Genomic DNA, 23,159 nt, shown 5'->3' with positions numbered 1-23,159 from the left:
AATGTGTTTAATATTTGTGCATATTTCTGCTTTAATTCAATTCTTCAAGGAAATAATCATAAAAAAAGAAACAAACAAAAATTTACTTTTTAACAGTATCATGATATATCGTGATATATTGTATTGTGATCCTAGTATTGTGATTTGTATCGTATCGCCAGATTCTTGCTGATACACACAGCCCTACTCAGTATTAGTATTATGTACTAGTATTTAAGCCCTGGTTCGGTAGTTTAAGTCTGAGTCATTTCAATGTAACACAAACCAGTGGATTAGCATCGACAGTAGGAGCTTCTTTCATGCAAAACCAAGTTATATGATCAAAAAAAAAGGCAAAAGTAAGACAACATACATCATCATTTCTTTATATTTTTGGTCTTTGTGTCGTTTAGTGAGTTTTGTGGGTAGAAATAATCCTTGTACTGCTGATGTGCTTAGTGTTAGCTTAGCGCTGTTAGCTTAGCACTGTTAGCTTAGCGCTGCTCATTGTTTTGTTTTATTAAATTATTCCTGACATATGCTGGTTTACACATTTGACTATTTAAGGGCTTGTTGTTAGAATTTAGTTCTGTTTTTGTTAAGTTTTTAGCGGATGTTCTGGTTTTGTGGATATATAGAATGTGTGTATTGGTACAAGTGTTGCTTTGTGTTACCATAGCAACACAGAAGGAACTGTGGTTGCTGCCGGTACCAGGTGTAACAGTTGAGAATCCTTCATTTATTCATTTTTCAAACTGTTTAATCCTCATGAAGGTCATTGGGGGGGAGGGGAACCTATTCCAGCTACTATTGGGTGAAGGCGGGGTTTAGTTTGATTGACAAGTTCAAAATCAACAATCCATGCAGCATCAATGGTCACATGACGAATCAGGGAAGGACATGAGAAGTTGAATTACTGGATGCCTTCTGTAGTTTGTGTTGGCCTTTTGGAGGCAGAAGTGACCATATTTGAACACAAGGGGTGGAGCTACAGTAGGGTGAGGGTCATGTCTTTAATGGAGAACCTGAAGAGAACCCATGCAGACCCCCCCCCCCCACGTCGGCGCTGTGTTCACCCCCTGTGATACGACGCTGTTATTGTCCCAGAATGTCTGTGTATCTGTTCTGTCTGTATCTGTGGATGTTCAGGTTCTTTGTGGTCTCAGGAGTAAATATGCGCTGACACCGGCCTGGTGGTTCCTTAACGGCGCCGTTGTCATGTGAACAGACGCCGTGGAGTCTTTGATGGAGCCTGAGTGGATTCCACTTATGTGACGCAGACGGATGCTTTGTGTACTGTTTAAGAGGAAGGACCTTCTGAATAAGTGGACGACCATTAGAGCCCAACGCTGCACATCTGCACGCGCCTCGCCGCTGTTTACCCACGCTCATCACAAACCGCCCGCCCGCCACCGCAGGAAACGCCGCCAAATGCCACCGCCCACTCGTCTACTCCAGCTGTGTTATTGTGTTCCTGAACACAGGAAATAAAGGCAGAAGCAGGTCCATCTACTCAGGTTTTATTATCTACGATCACAGTTTAACCACAGAGTCACAGGTTATTTATAGGTTTTATTATCTGTGGTGTTAACGACGCCAACTACAAATATGGACTAATTAAAGAAATGATCCTCATAGTTTTATTAATATTAAATTATTAAAGCAGGCAGTAAGTGTTTAACTATTAGACATTATCAAAAATACAAAGTGTTTTTACTCACATTTGGAATAAATTTCCCAAAAATATGATTATGTTAATATTTATAATAATAGTTTTTATTTACACCTTTTAGAACACAGATGTTTTATAAAGTGATGAACAGATACATTGACAGTAAAATATTTCCCTGTTAATTACTTAAACGACCCATTTGTACCAATATAAGTGAAGGAAAGTGGAGATTTAGGGTCATAAACTGACGGTAATTATTTTTTTGTTTTATATATAATGATGAGATGAAACATAAAGAACGCAATAATTATCACACACCTAAAAGTAAATTGTAAAAATAAGATTTAAAAAAAATGACAAAACTTAAGCTGAAACTTTCTGTAACTGACATTTGATTTTAGATTTTCTTATAATTTTAGTTTTAAAAACGTCGCAAATTATTTGAGGAAAATCACACTGTAACCCTGATTTTATCAAAATATTAATATATTTTTACATACATAATAACATCAACAGTTTTATTGATTAAAAGGAAAGAGTTTATAAAGTACTAGGAAAATGAAAATGTCTTGATCAGACGTTTCATCTTAAATTGATCCAGATTTATTCACTGACAATAATTATATAAAATCTAACAGGAATAAGGTGTTTCTTCTCATTTCATCTGTGAATAAAAGTGGTTTTATTGCGTGTATTAAACATATCTTTATTACAGTTTTTCCTTTTCTTTCCTCTTTACGTGTACTTTTATTCATGTTAAATTCAACTAAACAGAACATGTTCATTTACTGTTTTTTGCCTGTAAACATGTTAATTTTACTCCATTTCTCTGGAACAAACTGGCCTTTTATCGACCTGTGCGAGGCCATCGAGCCGAGCGTGCACTTTCCTCAGGAGCATTTACATTCACCGGGCGGCGGCGTGGAGAGCGCTTCATGAACGAGCGTTATTCTGAGCGCCGCTGAATGGAGATCTGTTTGACTCCAACTGAATGAGGGTCGACACAGTGCAGCTCTGTGTGAAAAGTTTCAGGTTAAAACACACCAGCGCTTCTTTTAGACGCTCACAAACTGAACAAATAATCACCGGTTCAGCGGCGTGAGGACGCAAATCACTGAGAATAAAACCCGTGGCTTCGAGATCCTTTAATAAATAAAACCCAGTTCCTTCTTGAATTGATTTTCTACTGGATTTTTATTCCCAAGTGGATCCAGAAGTTGATGAGTTCATGCTGCAAACACAAAGCGGCTGCCACGATTTAGTTTATGAGCTTCTCTTGTGGTGAAGAAAAAACTTCCAGAAACAGAAAGAGTTGAAAAATGAGAAAAATACACAAATGAGCTGCTAATTTAGTGTCCGTGTTCTTCTGAGGAAGCACAAAAATAATACGAGTTAGTCGCATGATTCCATCTGGACGTACGGTTTCTATTGAAGACCTATGTGTGTTTGGTTCGGTTCTGTCGAGTCCATGTGGACTCATCTCCATCCAGATCAGAGGGACCTTCAGAACCTCCAGACCCTGGTACTGAAGGGTTCAGGGTACAGGTGTAATACCGCTGACGGCCACAGGAGGCTGCTCCATAAGACCGCAGACTTGCACTGAACTGACCTGAACCTTCTAATACATGATCTGGAAGTAAGTTAGCATTTAGCATTAGCTAGCAAGACCACGACCCGTCAACCTACTACAGCTCCGCCCCATTTGTCCAAATATAGTCACTTACAGCAATGACCAAATCACAAACTACTGGTTGTAATTAACAGGGAGATGTGCAATTATTTGACAAATTTTTATGGAGAATTTTTTTAAATTGGAGTCTACAGGTGGAGATGGTGGAGGTTGTGTCTGTGTCTACAGGTGGAGGTTGTGTCTATATGTTCAGGTGGAGGTGGAGGCCTCTCTCACCCAGGATCTTGCTGATGTTGGAGTTGTGCATGTCGGGGAACGTCTGCAGGATCTTCCTCCTCTCGTCTTTGGCCCAGACCATGAAGGCGTTCATCGGCCTCTTGATGTGCGGTTCGGCGTTACTCCGTCCTCGGGCTTCTCTGAATACTCGAGCCTCTGTGATGCTACTTCCTGTTGGACAAACGAGGACACGTGGTTCATACCTTCAGGACGGTTTAGACCAGGGGTGTCTGACTCATTTTAGTTCAGTTCCACATTCAGCTAAATTTGATCTGCAGTGAAATAATAACAGAATAATATAGAAATAATGTCAACTCCAAACTTTTCTCTGTTTTAAAGTGAAAAAAGTAAATTTACATTATGAAAACGTTTACATCTTTCGAAAGATGTGAATGACATGAAGAAACTGAAAAAATAAGTGTAATTTGAACAACATTCTGCCTCAGTTTATCATTTACACATGTACATTAGAACTTACAGATCACAGTGGAACTACAAACACACAAAACATTTAATAACAGACAGAATATTGGTAAAATTGTACTTATTTCTTGTAAGACATTTCAGGTTGTTCATATTTGTTCATGTTATTCACATTTTTTTATTCAAATTATACTTTGTTTTAGTGTAAATACATGAAAATATTTACATCTACAAACAGAAGCATTTGCAGTTGTCATTATTTATGTTATTATGATAGTATTTGACTGAATCCTGCCCACTGGAGACTGAATTGGTCTGAATGTGGAACCTGAACCTGATTGTTAATTTCTTAGTGTAATTTTTGTATTTCACAAATCCATCCTACAGGCCAGATTGGACCCTTTGGTGGGCCAGATTTGGCCCCCGGGCCGCATGTTTGAGACCTGTGGTTTAGAACAAAAGTTGAACAAAAGTCGGAGTAAATAAAACACACATGATATAAACGATCCAGGACTGATGGATAAACACAGACAGATAAACGCAGCTCCTCCTGTAAACACCAATGCTTTATGGGAAACAGGTGGGTCTGCACCTGAACCTGCACCCACAGACCTGAACCAAGTCCGGCCCCCCTAGAACCCTAAAACCAGCTGATGAGGACACAGTGGATGGATGGACCTGAGATCATCTGACGGTTCAGTAACAGAACTACTTAAACGTACAGAACCGTCACATCTGCCGGTTCTGTCTCTGAACTCGTCTGTTTACTCGTTCTCATGTCGTGTCTCGTTGTGACAAACACTGATTTTTCAGGAGTGTAAAGTGTTTATCGTCGTCCACGTCCTTCACAATAAATATTAGTGTTTGCTGAAAACCTGCTCAGCCTTTAGGACGTTCATGGACCTGGACCTGAAGTGGATCCTTTAGAACCAGGGTCATGGCTCTGGATTCAGTCCCAAGAGGACTAGACTGTTCCAGACTCAGACCTGAACCCAGACCAGATCAAGACAAGGACCTGAGGACGCCGAGACCCGGGGACACAGAGACCCGAGGAGACTGAGACCTGGATGTCTTCATTTCTACATGTGTACCTGATCAGGACTTCTGTCATTACTTTAGTCCAACTAAATCCAACTGAAGGAGGACACAGGAGGAGGAGGAGGAGACATAGGAGATAGAAGGCAAGGAGGAGACAAGGAGGAGACATAAGAGACAAGGAGGACACAGAGGAGGAGACAAGGAGAACACAGAGGAGGAGACATAGGAGACAAGGAGGACACAGAGGAGGAGACATAGGAGACAAGGAGGACACAGAGGAGGAGACAGGAGATAAGGAGGACACAGAGGAGGAGACATAGGAGACAAGGAGGACACAGAGGAGGAGACATAGGAGACAAGGAGGACACAGAGGAGGAGACAGGAGATAAGGAGGACACAGAGGAGGAGACATAGGAGACAGGAGACAAGGGGGGGACAAGGATAGGGAAATGAGGAGACACGAGGAGAAGAAAGAGACAGGGAGGAGACAAGATGGGGAGAAAAAGAGGAGACAAAAGGAGGGAGGACACCAGAAAGAGACATGAGGAAGAGACAAAGAAGAGACAGAAGAGATGAGGAGGAGACGTAAGTAAGGGAACATGAAGAGGAGACGAGGAGGAGAAATAGTGAAGGGGACCGAGTCCAGACATGAATCCATTATTGAGGAGACATTAGGAGATGACTGAGATGAGTGTTGATGAGTGTTGAGGACTCAGACCCGGTGGTCCAGGTTCAGGTCCAGGTCCAGGTCCAGGTCCAGGTGCAGGTGTAAGTCCTGGTGGACCACTCACCGTCTAGGTCCTCTGGTCTGGTCAGGTCTATGACTCGATGGACCATCTTCCCAGCGTCCTCGCCCAGTTTCCCCAGGTGTTGACTCAGAGTCTCATAGTGAAGACGCTCCTGGATTTAACAGAAGAAGAACGCCTGTTAAACATTTAAACCATAGAAGAAGAACGTCTGTTAAACATTTAAACCATAGAAGAAGAACGCCTGTTAAACATTTAAACCACAGAAGAAGAACGTCTGTTAAACATTTAAACCATAGAAGAAGAACGTCTGTTAAACATTTAAACCATAGAAGAAGAACGCCTGTTAAACATTTAAACCACAGAAGAAGAACGTCTGTTAAACATTTAAACCATAGAAGAACGCCTGTTAAACATTTAAACCACAGAAGAAGAACGTCTGTTAAACATTTAAACCATAGAAGAAGAACGTCTGTTAAACATTTAAACCATAGAAGAAGAACATCTGTTAAACATTTAAACCATAGAAGAAGAACGTCTGTTAAACATTTAAACCATAGAAGAAGAACGTCTGTTAAACATTTAAACCATAGAAGAAGAACGTCTGTTAAACATTTAAACCATAGAAGAACGTCTGTTAAACATTTAAACAGTAGAAGAACGTCTGTTAAACATTAAAACCATAGAAGAAGAACGTCTGTTAAACATTTAAACCATAGAAGAAGAACGTCTGTTAAACATTTAAACCATAGAAGAAGAACGTCTGTTAAACATTTAAACCATAGAAGAAGAACGCCTGTTAAACTTTTCCACAGTAGAACATCCATTCAATTTTTCAACAGCAGAAGAACGTCTGTTAAACTTTTCAACAGTAGAATGTTGACGTGTTTCAGACGCTGTGATCGTCTTCTTTTGTGCCTGGATGCGTCTGTTTGTTTGATGGTTAAAACAATCAAAGTAATGAAAGGGTGAAGATGTTCAGGTGACAAACTCTGATCTGGGACCAGTTTATTCAAACTCTGATCTGGGACCAGTTTATTCAAACTCTGATCTGGGACCAGTTTATTCAGCTGGTTTGTTCTGAACTGCAGTCAGTCCTGTTGGTTTAGCTCAAACTAATAAACCATCATGTGTTCGCTCCTTGGTTCTTTTGTCTCCTAAGGCCTTCGGGCCTTTTGCTAAAATTACCGACCACGACCGGCGCTGGAAAACAGGGAATCCTCCACAGAGCTACTGCACCCCCCCTCCCCCCCTCCCCCCACCCCTCCTCTTCCTCCCCCCTTCGCTCTCCTCCTTTTTCTGGTGACAGAGGCATTTTGTTTGACGCAGGGATGGTTGCCGGGTGAAGTCATGCCGCGGTCGCCGTTGGCAGCGGCGGTGGAACGTGGAAGACGAGGAGTGGAACGGGCCAATGTCAGCACCAGCAGGACTGTAATCAGAACCACCGCAGAACACGGGCCTGGACAGAACCACCAGCACCACAGGAAGACAACGGAGGACAAAGGACTTAAAGAAAAGAAAAGAAAAGAAAAGAAAAGGAAAAGTGGACGAGGACTGAAGGAGGACAGAGACAAAGGAGATGAAAAGACAAAAGAAAAGACAAAGCACTGAGGGACAGACAGAAGAAAAGAAAGAAGACAAAAAGGACAGAAATGAGACTAAAGAGTCAAGGAAAGACTGGAGGACAGACAAAAAGACAGGACAGAAAAAGACAAAAAGAAATAAAGACAAAGCACAAGAAGACAGAGGACTAAAGATGAAGACAGAAAAAAGACAAAAAAGGACCAAAAAAGAAAAGACAAACATGAAAATAAACCAAATACACATTAAAGTAAATAAAACAAAAAAACAAACCAGAAAAATGACCCTTTTCACACAAACTGAGTCCATTAAAGGTTCTAAAGACAGACAGCGGTTCTGAAGGTCCAACGTGTCCTTTCATCAGACCTACAGCAGACTTGAATAAAAATGAGACGACATCCATCACTTTTTAACCCCTGGTGGTCCAGAAGACACAGACCCGGGTCCACACTGTCCCACTACAAAGACACTGGACTGGACCTAGACCAGAACCGGGACCAAACAGTGGACTGACACGGAGGAGGAGGTTTTACCGCCGAGTGGGAGGAGTCTATGGAAAAGCACCAGAGCAGAGTCAGGGTTTGGAAAGTGGACGAGGACGGCATCAATAGAGGAGGACGGATCCAGAGGACAGATTAACAGCAGAGCCGGGTCGGGTCGGGATGGGCAGAACCTCCCTGCGGTTGGTCTACTTCGGGTCTGTTTGAACGTCCTTGTGGTAAATGCAATAAGGAGCTGTCGGAGCTTTGTTTAGTCAGGATTGAAATAGGTTTGGCCCAGTTCTGGTTCTGGAGCGGAGCCTCCTGGACCGGAGCCTCCTGGACCACATTCACACACTTCTGTTCACTTCTGCTCCTCGTCCTCTTCGTATGTTCTACACTGTTCTATTGTTCTCGTCTCCCGTCTGTCCTTTAAGTCTTCATGACAGAACGACTACCTGTTAAAAGCCATAATAAGACGTTTGGACCCAGAAAAACACTAACGGCTGCAGTTTCACAAAGATCCACTGGGACTGGAGTTCATGTCTGAACTGTACTAAATGCTCATATTAGACCAACAGGCTCTTTGTTTCCATTTTCTGCTGCAGTCAACTCACCTATTGTTTGGGTTTTCACTGGGATATTCTAAATCACAGGTGTCAAACATGCGGCCCGCAGGCCAAATGTGGCCCGCTAAAAGTTCCATTCCGGCCCGTGGGATGAAAGTGCAAAAATGAACGTGAACAGTCCAGGTTGTCCAAATCCTTCTGGTTCAGGTTCCACATACAGACCAGTGTGATCTCCAGTCAAAAGAACAACACAATAACCCAGAAATAATGACAACTGCAAGTTTTCTTTGTGAAAAATTATGTGGAAAGAATGTAAGTGAAAAAAATAACATTACACTGTGAAAATATTTACATTTACAAAACTATTCTTTCACAATAAAATGCAAATACATAAATAAAAACAGATGAACAACCTGAAATGTGCAATTGTAACAATATTCTGTCTGTTCCAAATGTTTGGTGCATTTATGGATCCACTGGGATCTGGAGTTGTGTTCAGAATAACAGATGGAATATTATAGAAACTCCAAACTCCTCATTTTTAACAATATTCTGCCGGTTCCCAAATGTTTATGGAACACTGTGTGTAAATGTACATGTAGAAATAATAAATCGAGGTATAATATTGTTAAAATTGCACTAATTTTTCAAATGAAATTTCAGTTTTTTCAGGTTATTCACATTTTATTGTAAAATGTAAATATTTACCTCCGCCAAGGAGGTTCTGTTTTTGCCAGGGTTTGTTTGTTTGTCTGTCCGTTAGTGTGCAACATAACTCAAAAAGTTATGGACAGATTTGGATGAAATTTTCAGGGTTTGTTGGAAATGGGATAAGGAAGAAATGATTAAATTTTGGTGGTGATCGGGGGTGGGGGGGCCCACGGGGGGGCGCCACTGATCAGCCTTGGCAGAGGTCTGCGCTCTCCGAGTGCTTCTAGTTTCATAATATAATTAGGGTTTTTTTGTATTAAAACAAAAAGAAAAACTTGGATTGGTCATTATTTATAGGTTATTAAGTCGTTATTTTACTGGTCTGGCCCGCTGCAGATCAAATCAGGCTAAATATGGAACTGAACCAACATGAGTTTGACAGGGTTTGACAGCCCTGATCTAAATGAACCCATAAAGACCCAGTGCTACTTTTAAAACTAGAAGCACTCGGAGAGCGCAGACCTCCGCCAAGGCTGATCAGTGCCCCCCCCCCCCCCCCCCCCCCGTGGGCCCCCCCACCCCCGATCACCACAAAATTTAATCATTTCTTCCTTATCCCATTTCCAACAAACCCTGAAAATTTCATCCAAATTTGTCCATAACTTTTTGAGTTATGTTGCACACTAACAGACAGACAAACAGACAGACAAACAAACAAACCCTGGCAAAAACATAACCTCCTTGGCGGAGGTAATGAATGTTCTTTCTCTTTCATATTTATCAAGTAATTTATCACCATTTACTGCAATATTATCTTCTTTATTTTGCATTTTTTCAGTGTAAATCAGGTGTTTTCCTATATTTAATCCATGTATCATGTCGATGTTCATTAACCCTTTCATGCATGAATTATAAGAACCTTGATCAAGATTTTTTCCCGTGTTTTTATTCCTCTTTAAGCATTAAAAAAAGTAATGCAGTTGATTTTTCATGAACCTGTTTTTCAAAAATCTCAGCTGAAAACTATTAATTTTAGATGCAAAGAAACGTGTTTACTGATTTACTGTGAGAAAATGACATAAAAACATTTTTAATGCTGCTAATCTGATATTTTAACATACCTACATGGATATAATCTGCAAAAAAAAAAAATATAAATAAACAAACAAAACAAAAGTGTTAATTACAGTCTAATAACAATCAGCATTCACATTTAACTTTGCATAAACAGCTCAGTTACAGTAATGGTCTGAATGTCAGTGTATTATGGGATGGTGCATATGCGCCCGCTGTGTCAGCTGATATGGAACTGAAACAACAAATTCTTTATTCTTCTATTTTGGTTTTAATTATTCTTCTGTACAGCACTTTGGTCCGCTGCAGCTGTTTTAAAGCACTTTACAAATAAAGTTGGATTGGATAAATATGCATGATCCCTGTTAAATAAACCAATAAATAATACAAAATAAATAAATAGAACAGCTGTCCACTGTGGTGACCACTACGCATGAAAGGGTTAAAGCTCAGAATAAAGAGTCTTTTTCAGTCCAGTCTGTCATGAACTGAACCTAAACCCAGTGTGTCCATCCACTGTCACTGATCCAACTGCATGGGTTTGACTGGGGGATCAGTGTTGTAGAAGATGACAGTGTTTCCACGGTAACTATGGAGCCTCATTATTATTAATATTAATAATTTTTTTTTCATTTTACTTCAGCTGTTTTTGTTTTCTTTATTTTGTTGTATTTTTTTTTTTTTATTTCATTTTGGTAAATTTTTTGCTTATTTTCCCACATTATTTATTATTGTTTTTCTATTCATTTTGATTCATTTTATTTATTATTTAATATATATAAAACCAAGTGTCTCCAGCCACTATCATTTATCAAACTACATGGATTTTACTGTTTGTTTTGCACATCAAACTGTTTTCTGAGTCATCTGTGAAAAACTCCTATTAAACAACACTCATTAGCTTTGTTGTCATTCATAGTGTGTTTACAGTCACTGCTGTTACAACAAAACACCTTTTAGCTTGACTATGTAGCTAGGCTCGATGCTAACGTCATTTAGCAGATCACAACACCTGCTACATCACTAAAATCACATCAATATCACACAAATTTGTCAAATCTGTCAAATGTGTGTGTTAACGCAAGTCATTAACTTAATTAAAAGAATTTATTTCAATAATTTAACTACACAGAAGTAAAAGTATGCACTTTTAGCTAGCGTGCTAAATGCTAGCCTGTTAATCCTTATAGTCTTAAAGCGACAGATCAAACGTTATTAAATTCAGTGTACTACAGAAGCAGTAGTAGTTTTTACTGCAGTGTTGTACTAATACACATCAGTTACTATATTCATATTTATGATACTTAAGTATTTTCCTCCATCTCAACATTTCAGAGACAAATATGAGCCACATTTGAATTACATTTCTCTGATAATACATAGTTTTATTTCAAGGATCGAATGCACTAATGTTACTTATTGAGGTATTTCTAGATTTGGTTTTATTCAGATAAAGGTTGTGAATTCTCTTTCTGTCATATTTCCTTTCAGTATATTTAAAAATGAGTGAAAAACACAGTTGAGTGCTGACTAAATTAATTAAACATGATCAAGGACGAGGAGCCACTGGAGCCACTAATTAAAATATCTAAAACGGTTTGAAAGAGACCCTGGAGTGCAGTTTTTCATGGGACTGCTGGTATTTTCTGTGGCTTTGGACGTATATTTGTACATTTACTCTTTTTGTTCCACTTGTTGGCGTTTACGGCGCTGCTCGTTGCCATGGTTTCACCCTAAACATTGCTTTTTTTGTTGTTAATCCTCAGCGTATTGAGCTCATTACCACGGTTACAAGTCGGCAACCGCCGGTGAGGCCCAGATCCAGCGAGGCCCGGATCCAGCTGACCCAGAACCGTTTACTGTCTCCTCCTGGACCAATCAAACCCCCAGAACCTCCCTCTGTCGTCTGATTCTCTTCAGGTTTTTTTCCCTGAGTCGATGGAGCTGTCACTCAGCCCCTCCCCCCGCCTCCGTTTCAATCCCATCATGCCTCTGGGTGTGTGGAGCTCCAGAACCGGCTACTTCATTATTAGAATCTGGCTCTGGTTAATCTGGGTAAACAGGACCCAGTTCAGCCCAGTTTAACCCAGTTCAGCCCAGTTTAACCCAGTTCAGCCCAGTTTAGCCCAGTTTAACCCAGTTCAGCCAGGTTAACCCAGTGTAAACTGGCTAAATCCGGTTTAACCCAGTTTAACCCAGTTTAACACATTTTAACCCGGTTTAACAAAATGTAACCCATCTTAACCCAGTTTATCCCGGTTTAACCCAGTTTAACCCAGGCCTACACTTGTCCTACATCTAGACTTAAAGACAAACCAGGACTTCATCAGATTAAAGTCAGTTTTAAATCCATGAATTTCAACCAAATCAGAGGAAAATGAAAAGAAACCAACACACACCAGGACGTTATTTTTCTCTTTTTAAACATGATTATGTTCATTTTATTGATTGTTCTGTCCATTTTATTTGATATTTTGATCATTTTTGTTCATTTTATTCACTATTTTGTTCCTTTATTTTCTTATTTTGTTCATTTCTTTGTCATTTTGTTGATTTTTAAGTTAATTTATGTTTAATTTTATTGATTGTTTTTCATTTATGTTAATTTTGTATTGGAATTGGTTCATTTTTTGTCCATTTTACTGATTATTTTGTTCATTGTCTATAATTCTTTGATTATCTTGTTTTATTTTGTTCAGTTTTTATTCGTTTTGTTCCTTTAGTTTCTTGGTTTGTTCATTTCTTTGTCATTTTGTTGATTCTTTTGCCTCATTTTATTGATTATTTTCTTCACATTCTTTCTGATTATTTTCTATTTTGTTAATTTCATTGATGGTTTTGTTAATTTAGTTTCATATTTGACTATTTTTTGTTCATTACTAATAGACCTTTTCTACTTTATGGATAAAAGTTGTGTGTTTGATGTTGTCGTCTAACGTATGTTCATGTGTTCAGGGTTTAGTGTCGATGCAGCGTTCTGTGTTTTCTTTTTCTGTATGTACACACACACACACACACACACACTCACACACACACACACACACACACCTGGCAGTCGTTCAGTGTCTATTTCAGTGAACGTTGGCAGCAGCAGAAACAACGTCAGCGAAAGGTGATACTGGACAACGCCACTGACTGGCCCCGCCCCCGACTGTGCAACACACACAGACACACAACGCACACAGACACACAATGCACACAGACACACAACGCACACAATGCACACGGACACACAACGCACAGAGACACACAACACACACAGACACACAACACACAAATACACAAAATGCACACATACACACAACATACACAGACACACAACCCACACAGACACACAACGCACACTGACACACAACACACACAGACACACAACGCACAGACACACAACGCACAAATACACAAAATGCACACAACCCACACAGACACACACACAACGCACACACACACACAGACACACAACGCACACAGACACACAACACTAGAGCTGCAGCTGTCGATTATATTTGTACTCAATTAATCTATTGATTATTTTCTTCACTTCGATTAAACTATTATTTGAATCGGTGAAAAAAAAAACTGTTTAAATGTGAAACAGACGTGTGTAAATGACAAACAACTTGTCCTTTATTCCAGAACCAGCTGAAACAACCACCACAAAAAGTATAAAAATAAAAGGATTTGTAAAAAAATATCTATATCCAAATAACACCAATAACAACAGTATCAAAGTATCAATTAAAAATATCTATAAATGTAAAGAACAAACCAGGCCAATAACGTCTATAAACTGTCAGGTCAGGCTTCAGCATCTGGATCCAACTTCCAAACTTCTACCAGCTGAACATGGAACTGACATACAACTGTGTGTTGATCCTGACGTCATGTGCGTCACAATAAGCGTCCGTGGGAAACACAGCAATGGAACCAATGTTTAACAGCAGAGAAGTGAAGGAAACGAACCTTCGAGTCGGGAAAAACGGACCCCACCCTGGTCTCCTCCATCCTGAACTGGAGCGTTTGTGACTGAACCATCCCTCCACATGTACTCCAAAGTGTAACTTAATTCATACTGGTCACTCCAGTGGTCACTCCAGTGGTCACTCCAGTGGTCAGTTCTTCTCCAGCTGTTCTCTTATATATTCATGGATTTTGTTTCAGTTCCATATCAGCCAACACAGTGGACACTAATGCACCATCCCATAATACACTGACATTCAGACCAGTACTGGAACTTTCCTGTTCTTTTATCTAAATTAATTGCTAATTGTTATTAGACTGTAATTAAGTTTTGTTTGTTTGTTTGTTTGTTTTTTGCATATTATCTAAGTGAGTAATAACTAGTATTATAGTTTGTTCAAATGTGAGAAAACATCAGATTAGCAGCATTAACCTCCTGAGACCCAGGAAAGTGAAAATTTTAGCTTTTTTCCGTTAAATAATTGTCTTGATTGGAAACCGCATAATGCAACAGGTTTTTTTTTTTAGATGCATTTTTTGAAATTATTTTTATTTATTTATTTTAATGGAATGTCCTTTGCAATGGACAGCATTTTTTAGGTGAAACTGTCACACTTTTGCCCCTACAGAGGACAAAAATGCATTGCTGGGTCTCAGGAGGATAAAAATATTTTTATTTCATAGTTTTCACACAGTATGTCAGGAGATGCATGTTTCTTTGCTTCAAAAATTAAACGCATGGTGTTCAGCTGAGTGGACATTTCTGTAACTTCAGGAAAAATAGGTTCATTAAAAAAAAAAAAAAAAAAAAATCACATTGTTTTTTTCATGCCTAAAGAAGAATAAAAACACTCAGGGAAAAAAAAAAACAACTTGATTAAGGTTCTGATAATTCATGCATGAAAGGGTTAATGTGCCCCAATGATCTCCCATCTCTTGTACTGGGGGGCGGGGGGGGGGGGGGGGGGGGGGGGGGGGGGTGGGGGGGTCTACTGCTCAAATGCCATTTATGACCAGAGTCTATATGTTCAAGGGAGTTCAATCTAAAGTCTAGTCATGAAGAGATAACTGTCTGTTCAGCTGCATTTGGGTCTGTATAGAAAACAAACGGCAGAAACAGAAGTTATGGGATGGATTCTTCTACAGATGGAACTACAGAACTGAATGGACTGAATATTACATCTGAACACAGACAGTGTCTGAGTGCATCACAGGCCTAGACCTCTACTGGATCCTGTTGGTTCTCATTTGAAATGATTTGAATGTAATGGAATTCAATGTCAGAACTGAGTCCAACCTTATTCAGCCGACTGTGCTTTGGTTCAACTGCTCACATCACTGAGGTTCAGTACGATTCATTTGAGTACTGTATGATAATAAAAAAAATACTGGTTTATGTCATTCACAGCATTTATAATGTTCATTTTTAATTTTGCTTCACTTCGCCCCCATGAACCCCCACTGGGGCTCCGACCTTGGACCCCCACCACCCCCCCCCCCCCCCCCCCCCCCCCCCCCCCTTCTGGATCCACCACTGTGATGCCAGTACCACATTCATCCAACCAACACAAAACAACACAAACCCAAGGTACAGAAGCGAGGCCGGTGTCGGTGGAACTGGTGAGTCACAGCATCCACTAACATCAGGAATTGTTTCAGACAGAGCGAAGCCTTTGAGCAAAAAAAAAAAAAAAAAAAAACAACCTCTCCATCCCCAAGAAAAAATGATTTAGAGCAAAGACACGGAGTGTTTGAGGCGGCGTTGTTAGGTAACAACCGGACAACAAACGCCAGCGGCCTCCAACCGGAAACACTTACTGACAGACTTTCCAAATGAGAGTTTTATTAGAGGACGGGAGTGAAACCCAAAAACTACTGCAGTAAAAGCAGAAAACACACAACTGCACCAGCCTCACCTCCACATTTAACCCTTTAACACACGCACACACACGCACACACACACACACACACACACACACCTTACTCTGTGCCGTTTCAGGCGTCTGGAGTCACTTATTTTTAGTTTAGTGACTTGTTCACATGCTTCTACACTACGCATTCAGGGATTTAAATAAGTACATTTGCATTTTTTAATCAAATGATCATTTTTAATGGATCAGACAATCCACTGTTTCCCCTTCTTTGTGTCTGCTGTGCTGCGGACAGCCCACTGACAACAAGTGGAAGCTAACTGTTTATTCATGGCTACGTCGGCATAATACTGTCTATTAGAGGTTGTTAGCATTAGCATGAGATCATGATTATTTTGTTAGTAATTGTTTATTTGATTCATTTTTGTTACTTTTGTTAATTTTATTTATCATTTTGCTCATTTTTAGCTTACCGGCCGACAGACCGTAAGCTACTGTCGTCATGCGTCATAATGTCAGCATCAGTCATCTGTTACAAAAATTTCAATCGTCTTCTTCTCTGAAACTACAATTCCAATTGACTTCAGACTTGGTATACAGCTTCTGTCTGATGATGTCAACAAAAGTTAGTGAAATTATTTGGATCCGGATCTGATTCTGGATCTGGTGCAACTTTGAAAAATGTTCCCATTATAACAGATAGGAAGTGGATTGATCCAGTAAATCAGTATCAATGAAATCAAGTGTGAATTTGAATTTTTTACAGATCTGATTGAATATGAGCAAAACATGGACTATTTCTGTAACAGAATAAATACACAGAACTGGGGGAGAAGAAATGGATCTGGATACATTTCCCAAAGCTTTTCATTTGGCCGATAAGCTCCAGGGCCATTGGTCCGATTTTGGTCAATTTTACACATTATTTTCTTCACTTTTTAATATTTTGTTTCTTATTTAGTTCATTTGCAGTTGTTAGCATTAGCATTAGCTCATCTCCAGCTCAATCCACTAATCCAAATATGGGCAGCTCTGTCAAAGGATATCAACATAAATCAGGTAAATCTGCAAAGGTAATGCTAATGCTAACACTGCTAACAAACACTTTTGTGTTAAACACCACTAACAGTTGTTCACTATTGTATACTTTAATACATTAATTAGAGCTAACAGACCATATTATACAATACGAATTAACTAAAGGTTGCTAAGTTATGCTAGCAGGATGGGTATTAGTGCATGCTGTAAAATACTAGTGAAACAGTTTCGTTTTCTTTCTACTTTAGTTTAAATGCAAGTGTGTTATTAATCCTATTTAAATTTCATAAAAACTGTAAATTCTTAGTGTTAGCTTAGCTTCACCACCTTTAGCATAACAGTCCATTTTCTAGAAATGTTTTAGAAACTATTTACTCTTTGTTAGAACGGTTTTGTTTGTTGCATAATTATGTTAAATAAAAAATATACTTTTATCCGTCAGTATCATTTATTGATTGATTTTTTTTTACCATAACATATGTGAACAGTTGAGGTCGGGTTGAGTTCAGCAGTTTTCTTCCCGTTCAGTGACTCATAATGTTGATCTGAGTTGAACATTAAAGTGTTAAATTACAAACTTATGTGGAAACACTGTTGGATCGACCCCTCCCTCTAAATCTTAATTAACAATTTATTAGTACGGGCTGTTGTATAATTTATATTTATGAGTTTGTCAGTGTTTACCAGTATAATAACTCTGAAAAAGTCAACTGGGGACTAAACATACGTACAGTGAAGATATATTTTGCCAGATTTTTGGATGTTTTCCTCCTGAAGATGCAACACAAACAAGTCCAAAAAAGTGAAAACAGCCCATCCTCAGAGTCCACCAATCCTGACCTAGTTGGGGTTGGAGGGTTCAAAGTCTCCTCCCCTGAAATATTCATGAGCTCCTCTCCTCCTCCTCCTCCTCCTCATCTTCATCCTCTCCAAGCCTCCTCATGTTTCCTGGTTTTCTGAATATCTGATCCTGGATCTGTGATTGGCTGATCAGGCTGATTGAAGATGTTTTGGAATCTGGATTTCCCTCCGGATACGAGATCCTGGTACAAAGGGCCCGTCTCCTCCTGCCCGAGGGGGAGACGAGTGTGTGTGTGTGTGTGTGTGTGTGTGTGTGTGTGTGTGTGTGTGGTGGTGGTGGTGGTGGTGGGGGGGGGGGGGGGGGGGGGGGGGTAGGGATGTGGAGGTGAGCGAGGAGGAGGAGGAGGGGGGGGGTCCTTTAACCCCAGAAAAAGGACCTTTAATTGGGCTGAACCCCCCCAGGCCAACCCCGCCCCCCCTGGAGCTGGACTGTATTATACACAAACAGACACACACTGATGTTAACCCCCCCCCCACACACACACACACACACACACACACACAGTCGCACACGCCAAACCCATCCCTTGTCATTGGCCCAGCTGCTCGCTCTTCAAAGCGCTCGTCTTCTGGGTGGTCATGGCGACGAGAGCGAACACCAACACAACGTCAACATCTGCAGCCAAACCACGCCCACTGTCAACCAGACCCTCCTCTAACCCACCGACGACCCAAACCTGGAGCGCTCAGCACCCAAACCAGCCAGTTTATGGAGGAAAGGCCTGGATCTGAGGAAAACATCCTGTCAACACGTACTTGTACTTCTACTGCAGTACTCTGCTGGTACCTGTAACACATACTTCTACTGCAGTACTCTGCTGGTATCTGTAACACATACTTCTACTGCAGTACTCTGCTGGTATCTGTAACACATACTTCTACTGCAGTACTCTGCTGGTATCTGTAACACATACTTCTACTGCAGTACTCTGCTGGTATCTGTAACACGTACTTCTACTGCAGTACTCTGCTGGTATCTGTAACACGTACTTGTACTTCTACTGCAGTACTCCGCTGGTATCTGTAACACATACTTCTACTGCAGTACTCTGCTGGTATCTGTAACACATACTTCTACTGCAGTACTCTGCTGGTATCTGTAACACATACTTCTACTGCAGTACTCTGCTGGTATCTGTAACACATACTTCTACTGCAGTACTCTGCTGGTATCTGTAACACGTACTTGTACTTCTACTGCAGTACTCTGCTGGTACCTGTAACACGTACTTGTACTTCTACTGCAGTACTCTGCTGGTACCTGTAACACATACTTGTACTTCTACTGCAGTACTCTGCTGGTACCTGTAACACGTACTTCTACTTCTACTGCAGTACTCTGCTGGTACCTGTAACACATACTTGTACTTCTACTGCAGTACTCTGCTGGTACCTGTAACACATACTTGTACTTCTACTGCAGTACTCTGCTGGTACCTGTAACACATACTTGTACTTCTACTGCAGTACTCTGCTGGTACCTGTACTCCCTCTCCTTCTTCTGCTCTAATGCTGAACTACATGTCCTACTTTTAAATGTTTTCTTTACACTTTCCATCAGCCCATTCGTCCACAGCAGTGGGGTCCAACATACGGCCCGTGGGCCAAAACCGGCCGCCAAAGGATCCGATCCAGTTCATAAATGAAAATGAAACTGAGGATATTAACAATCACTGATGTGGTTTTAGTTCTGGTTCCACATACAGACCAATGTGATCTGAGCTCAGATCTACATCATAAAACTGGAACAGCTCAGAGTGTGTGTGTGTGTGTGTGTGTGTGTGTGTGTGTGTGTGTGTGTGTGTGTGTGCAGTTCTGACATATTGAGGTGTTTTTAACCGGTCAGTTTGTTTCCTCCAGTTGAGGGATAGTCCCATCTCCACATTAAATATCTCAGCAAGTTGATAGGACCAAGATTTTGGGAGAAATTAGTCATTTTGGAATTTATTTATTAAGGACAATAGATAAGGACAAAAACTAACTAAAGAAACAGAAAATCACTTATTGATGTCGACCATAAACTTTACAGTCACTGCATTTATACGTTTTTAGATGTAAATACAGTTTTTTGGGTTTTTTTCTCCAAAATTTTAGAAGATACTGCTCCAACTTTCTACTTTAGTTGTAGTTGTGCGGTTTTATAGATAAACAAGAAAAGCACTTGGAGAGCGCAGACCTCCGCCAAGATAGATCTGTGCCCCCCCCCACCCCCCCCCCACCCCCCGGATCACCACCAAAATTTCATCAGTTGTTCCTTGTGCCAGTATCAACATTTCCTGAAAATTTCCTGAAAATCTGTCCATAACTTTTTGAGTTATCTTACTAACAAACGAACACGCAAACACACAAAGCAAAGTGATCCCAGTACGTCCTGGTGGAGGTAAAAATGAGATGTTGAAGACGTCTGAAAACATGGAGGAGAAATGAGCAGAGAAAAAGCTGGAGGAGTTAAGGAACCAGTCAGATTAATTCAGACGGACAGTAGAACATCATCTGCATAGAAGAGTTTGCATCATCTCAGACCTCAGAACCTTAAATGACCCGACAGAGGATCTGGACCCTCCATGTGGACCAGAGGGGGGACGTGTCCACACCTCGTACAGACCAGTGTGTGGTGGTGTGTCTGACCTTGTTTCCGTTGTTGAGGCTCATGCTGCTCAGCGCCGACAGTTTGGCCTCCAGACTCTGGGGTCCCGGCGGCGGCGGCGGGTGGAGCTGCTCCCTCTGGATCTGCTCCCTCATGCTCCGGGCCTCCTGGATCGCCTTCATCACGGCGTCCTGGTCCCCGAACAGCGCCGTGGAGTTCAGGCTGGACAGGATGTCTGAGGACGGACAGTTTACAGAGACGTCACCCCTTTGACCTCCACTCTGGGGTCAGTTCCATTCCTCTACAAACCAACGAAGAAGAAGTTCTACTGAAGCCCAAAACTAAAGCCTGTCCTGGTTCATGTCAGATCCACACAGACGCTGGTTTATTTCATCATATTAAACCCAAAAACCAACACGACCAAAGTAGTCTAATCCAGACCAGTCTAATCCAGACCAGACCAGTCTAATCCAGACCAGACCAGTCTAATCCAGACCAGACCAGTCTAGTCCAGACCAAATCAGTCTAATCCAGACCAAATCAGTCTAATCCAGACCAGACCAGTCTAGTCCAGACCAGTCTAATCCAGTCTAGTCCAGACCACCGGTGGCTCACCTCCCTCTGGGTTTTCTTTTCCTGTCGCCACAGAACAGTTCACACTGGTTTGAGTCTCTCATTAATATTTGTGGAATTTTTGGCTTTTTTTGTTTCTCTTTTAAAATTTGTAGAGTTTTTATATTATTTTTTATCCTCCATGTTTAAAATTCATGAACATTTTACTTTGTTTTTAGTTTCTCTCATAACTTTTGTGAAATTTTTATCGTCTTTATCTTTCCTCTAAAATTTTGGGATTTTTTAACTTGTTTTTTGCATCTCTTTAAAACATTTTTTGGGACTTTTTATGTTACTTTTATTCCTGATGCAATAAACAACAAAAATATTAAAATCATTTTTACTTTGTCGAAACTTCAGAATAGACAAATGAAATATTTTTTTATAGAAATATTTCTACAATCCAACACAAACATAAAGAAAAGCTTGAGTTACATAAATACTACATGTGCATAAAAAGAACAGTAGTTGTAGTGTAAAAAAAAAAAGAATTAAAAACAGTAGAGTCCTATATTTTGAAAGGATTTTATGCATCTTTTTTACTTTTGCAATTTTGAAGGACACAGTAATGACATTTATAACTAACTAACTAAATAAATGAATGAATAAATATAAATGAATAGATAAATATATATTCAACTTAATGTAGTATTTTTAAATTAATATATTTCTTAATCTATTTACTCAATATGAACTTGTCACATGCATGTTATTAAAATGTGGGATACGAGGGCTCTGTTGATGTAGAGAATATTCAAGGAGCTGTAAACATGTAGAGATCTGTCCTAAGGATGTAGTTTATAGTCGTTTTAAAGGGTTATTTCTTGTATTTCGTCCATTTCCTGTTTCATATTTTATAAACTCTAAATTCTGTGACATTTTCTCTGAAGTGATCGTTGCTACAGTTGTTTTGGGTTGTTTTTGTGCCTCCTCCTCCTCCTCCTCCTGTTTCCTCTTCACACTATTGAAGCCAGTGCACATTTGAAGAATAAAAAAAAAGAAATAAATAAAAGGATGCAAAGTTTCCGTGGCCCTCCTGGTTTAATTAGCAGACGAGTAGCAGCTCTGTATGCTTGGGTGGCCGTTAAAACGGGCAAAAATAACTTAGCGGCAGCAGAAGTGTGGCGTCCTCAAAGCCACTGCAGAGACGCTGCTCAGATTGTTTTCTGGGGGATATAATGAGAGGCTGTAGATTGGCCTTAATCACAGATAGCAGAGGAGGGGGGGGGCATAAAAGGCCTCAAAGGCAGACAATGATGTGAGGAAGCTCTTAAAAGCCAAATAACGTGTGCTGGGTTTCACTGCTTCCGCCGCCGGGGTTTCATTGGGACTAAATACAGGGATTGGACTCCTGTAAAACCCAAACACACACCAGGTCCACCGCTGCCTTTAGGTGTCTGCACTCCGACGGGAAAACACAGCGCCACACAGCCTCTGTGTGGCAACAAACAGGAGGAGGAGGAGGAGGAGGAGGAGGAAGAGGAGGAGGAGGGGGAGGAAGAAGAGGAGGAGGAGGAGAAGGAGGAGGAGGTGGTTCTGGTCTGTTTGGGTTCAGATGGAAGGTAACCACAGAAGGACTAGACCTTCTACTCCTCAACTTTTACAGGAGTTAATTTAACTGGGTGAGCAGATGATGCACACTTTACACTTCATGTTATTAAAGGTCATTATTTTTCAAAGCTGGTTTTAGGTCAGAATTCAAAAGATGTTAAATTTTCCCTAATTTTTAAAAATTCTGACCCATCCACTAAAATCATCCCATTATAAACAGTTACATTCTCACACTAACACCCTTCTACTGAGTACAGAATACACACTGACACGTTTAACATTAAACATTTGACCTAGAACAAAAAATAATAATGTATATGAACCAGTGTTTGTGTTAATCACTAACATATGCCAGGAAGAAAAAAAACTAAGAAATAACTAATACAATTTTATGTAGAATATTGAAAAAAAAAAAAAGTTTTTAGTGTTTTTTTTTTTTTTGCATCGAAAAATATGGTTTGTGTCCATTACAAACATGGCATTTACAGGGTTCAAATATGAGTTATTGAGTATTTGGTATTTTTGTTTATGGCTAAAGTTTATGAAATATTAAAAAAAAGTAAA

At 40.1% G+C, this 23,159-nt stretch overlaps 1 protein-coding gene across 3 annotated transcripts in view; it reads right to left on the bottom strand.

Annotated features, from left to right (window-relative positions):
- Positions 1–23,159, bottom strand: part of LOC115421220 (transcription factor SOX-6-like) — a 171,832-nt gene that overhangs the window by 6,271 nt on the left and 142,402 nt on the right. For all 3 annotated transcript variants that reach the window (XM_030137004.1, XM_030137006.1, XM_030137005.1), the window contains 3 exons: positions 20,474–20,667; positions 5,810–5,918; positions 3,558–3,728 (listed from right to left, as the gene is read on the bottom strand). In XM_030137004.1, coding sequence (XP_029992864.1) covers positions 3,558–3,728; positions 5,810–5,918; positions 20,474–20,667 — 474 coding nt within the window. The remainder of the gene's footprint in view (positions 1–3,557; positions 3,729–5,809; positions 5,919–20,473; positions 20,668–23,159) is intronic.

This window comes from Sphaeramia orbicularis, chromosome 6 (assembly GCF_902148855.1).
Source record: "Sphaeramia orbicularis chromosome 6, fSphaOr1.1, whole genome shotgun sequence".
NCBI lineage: Eukaryota > Metazoa > Chordata > Actinopteri > Kurtiformes > Apogonidae > Sphaeramia > Sphaeramia orbicularis.
Note: the sequence above shows the minus strand (reverse complement) of the source record. Positions and strands in the feature narration are given on the sequence as shown.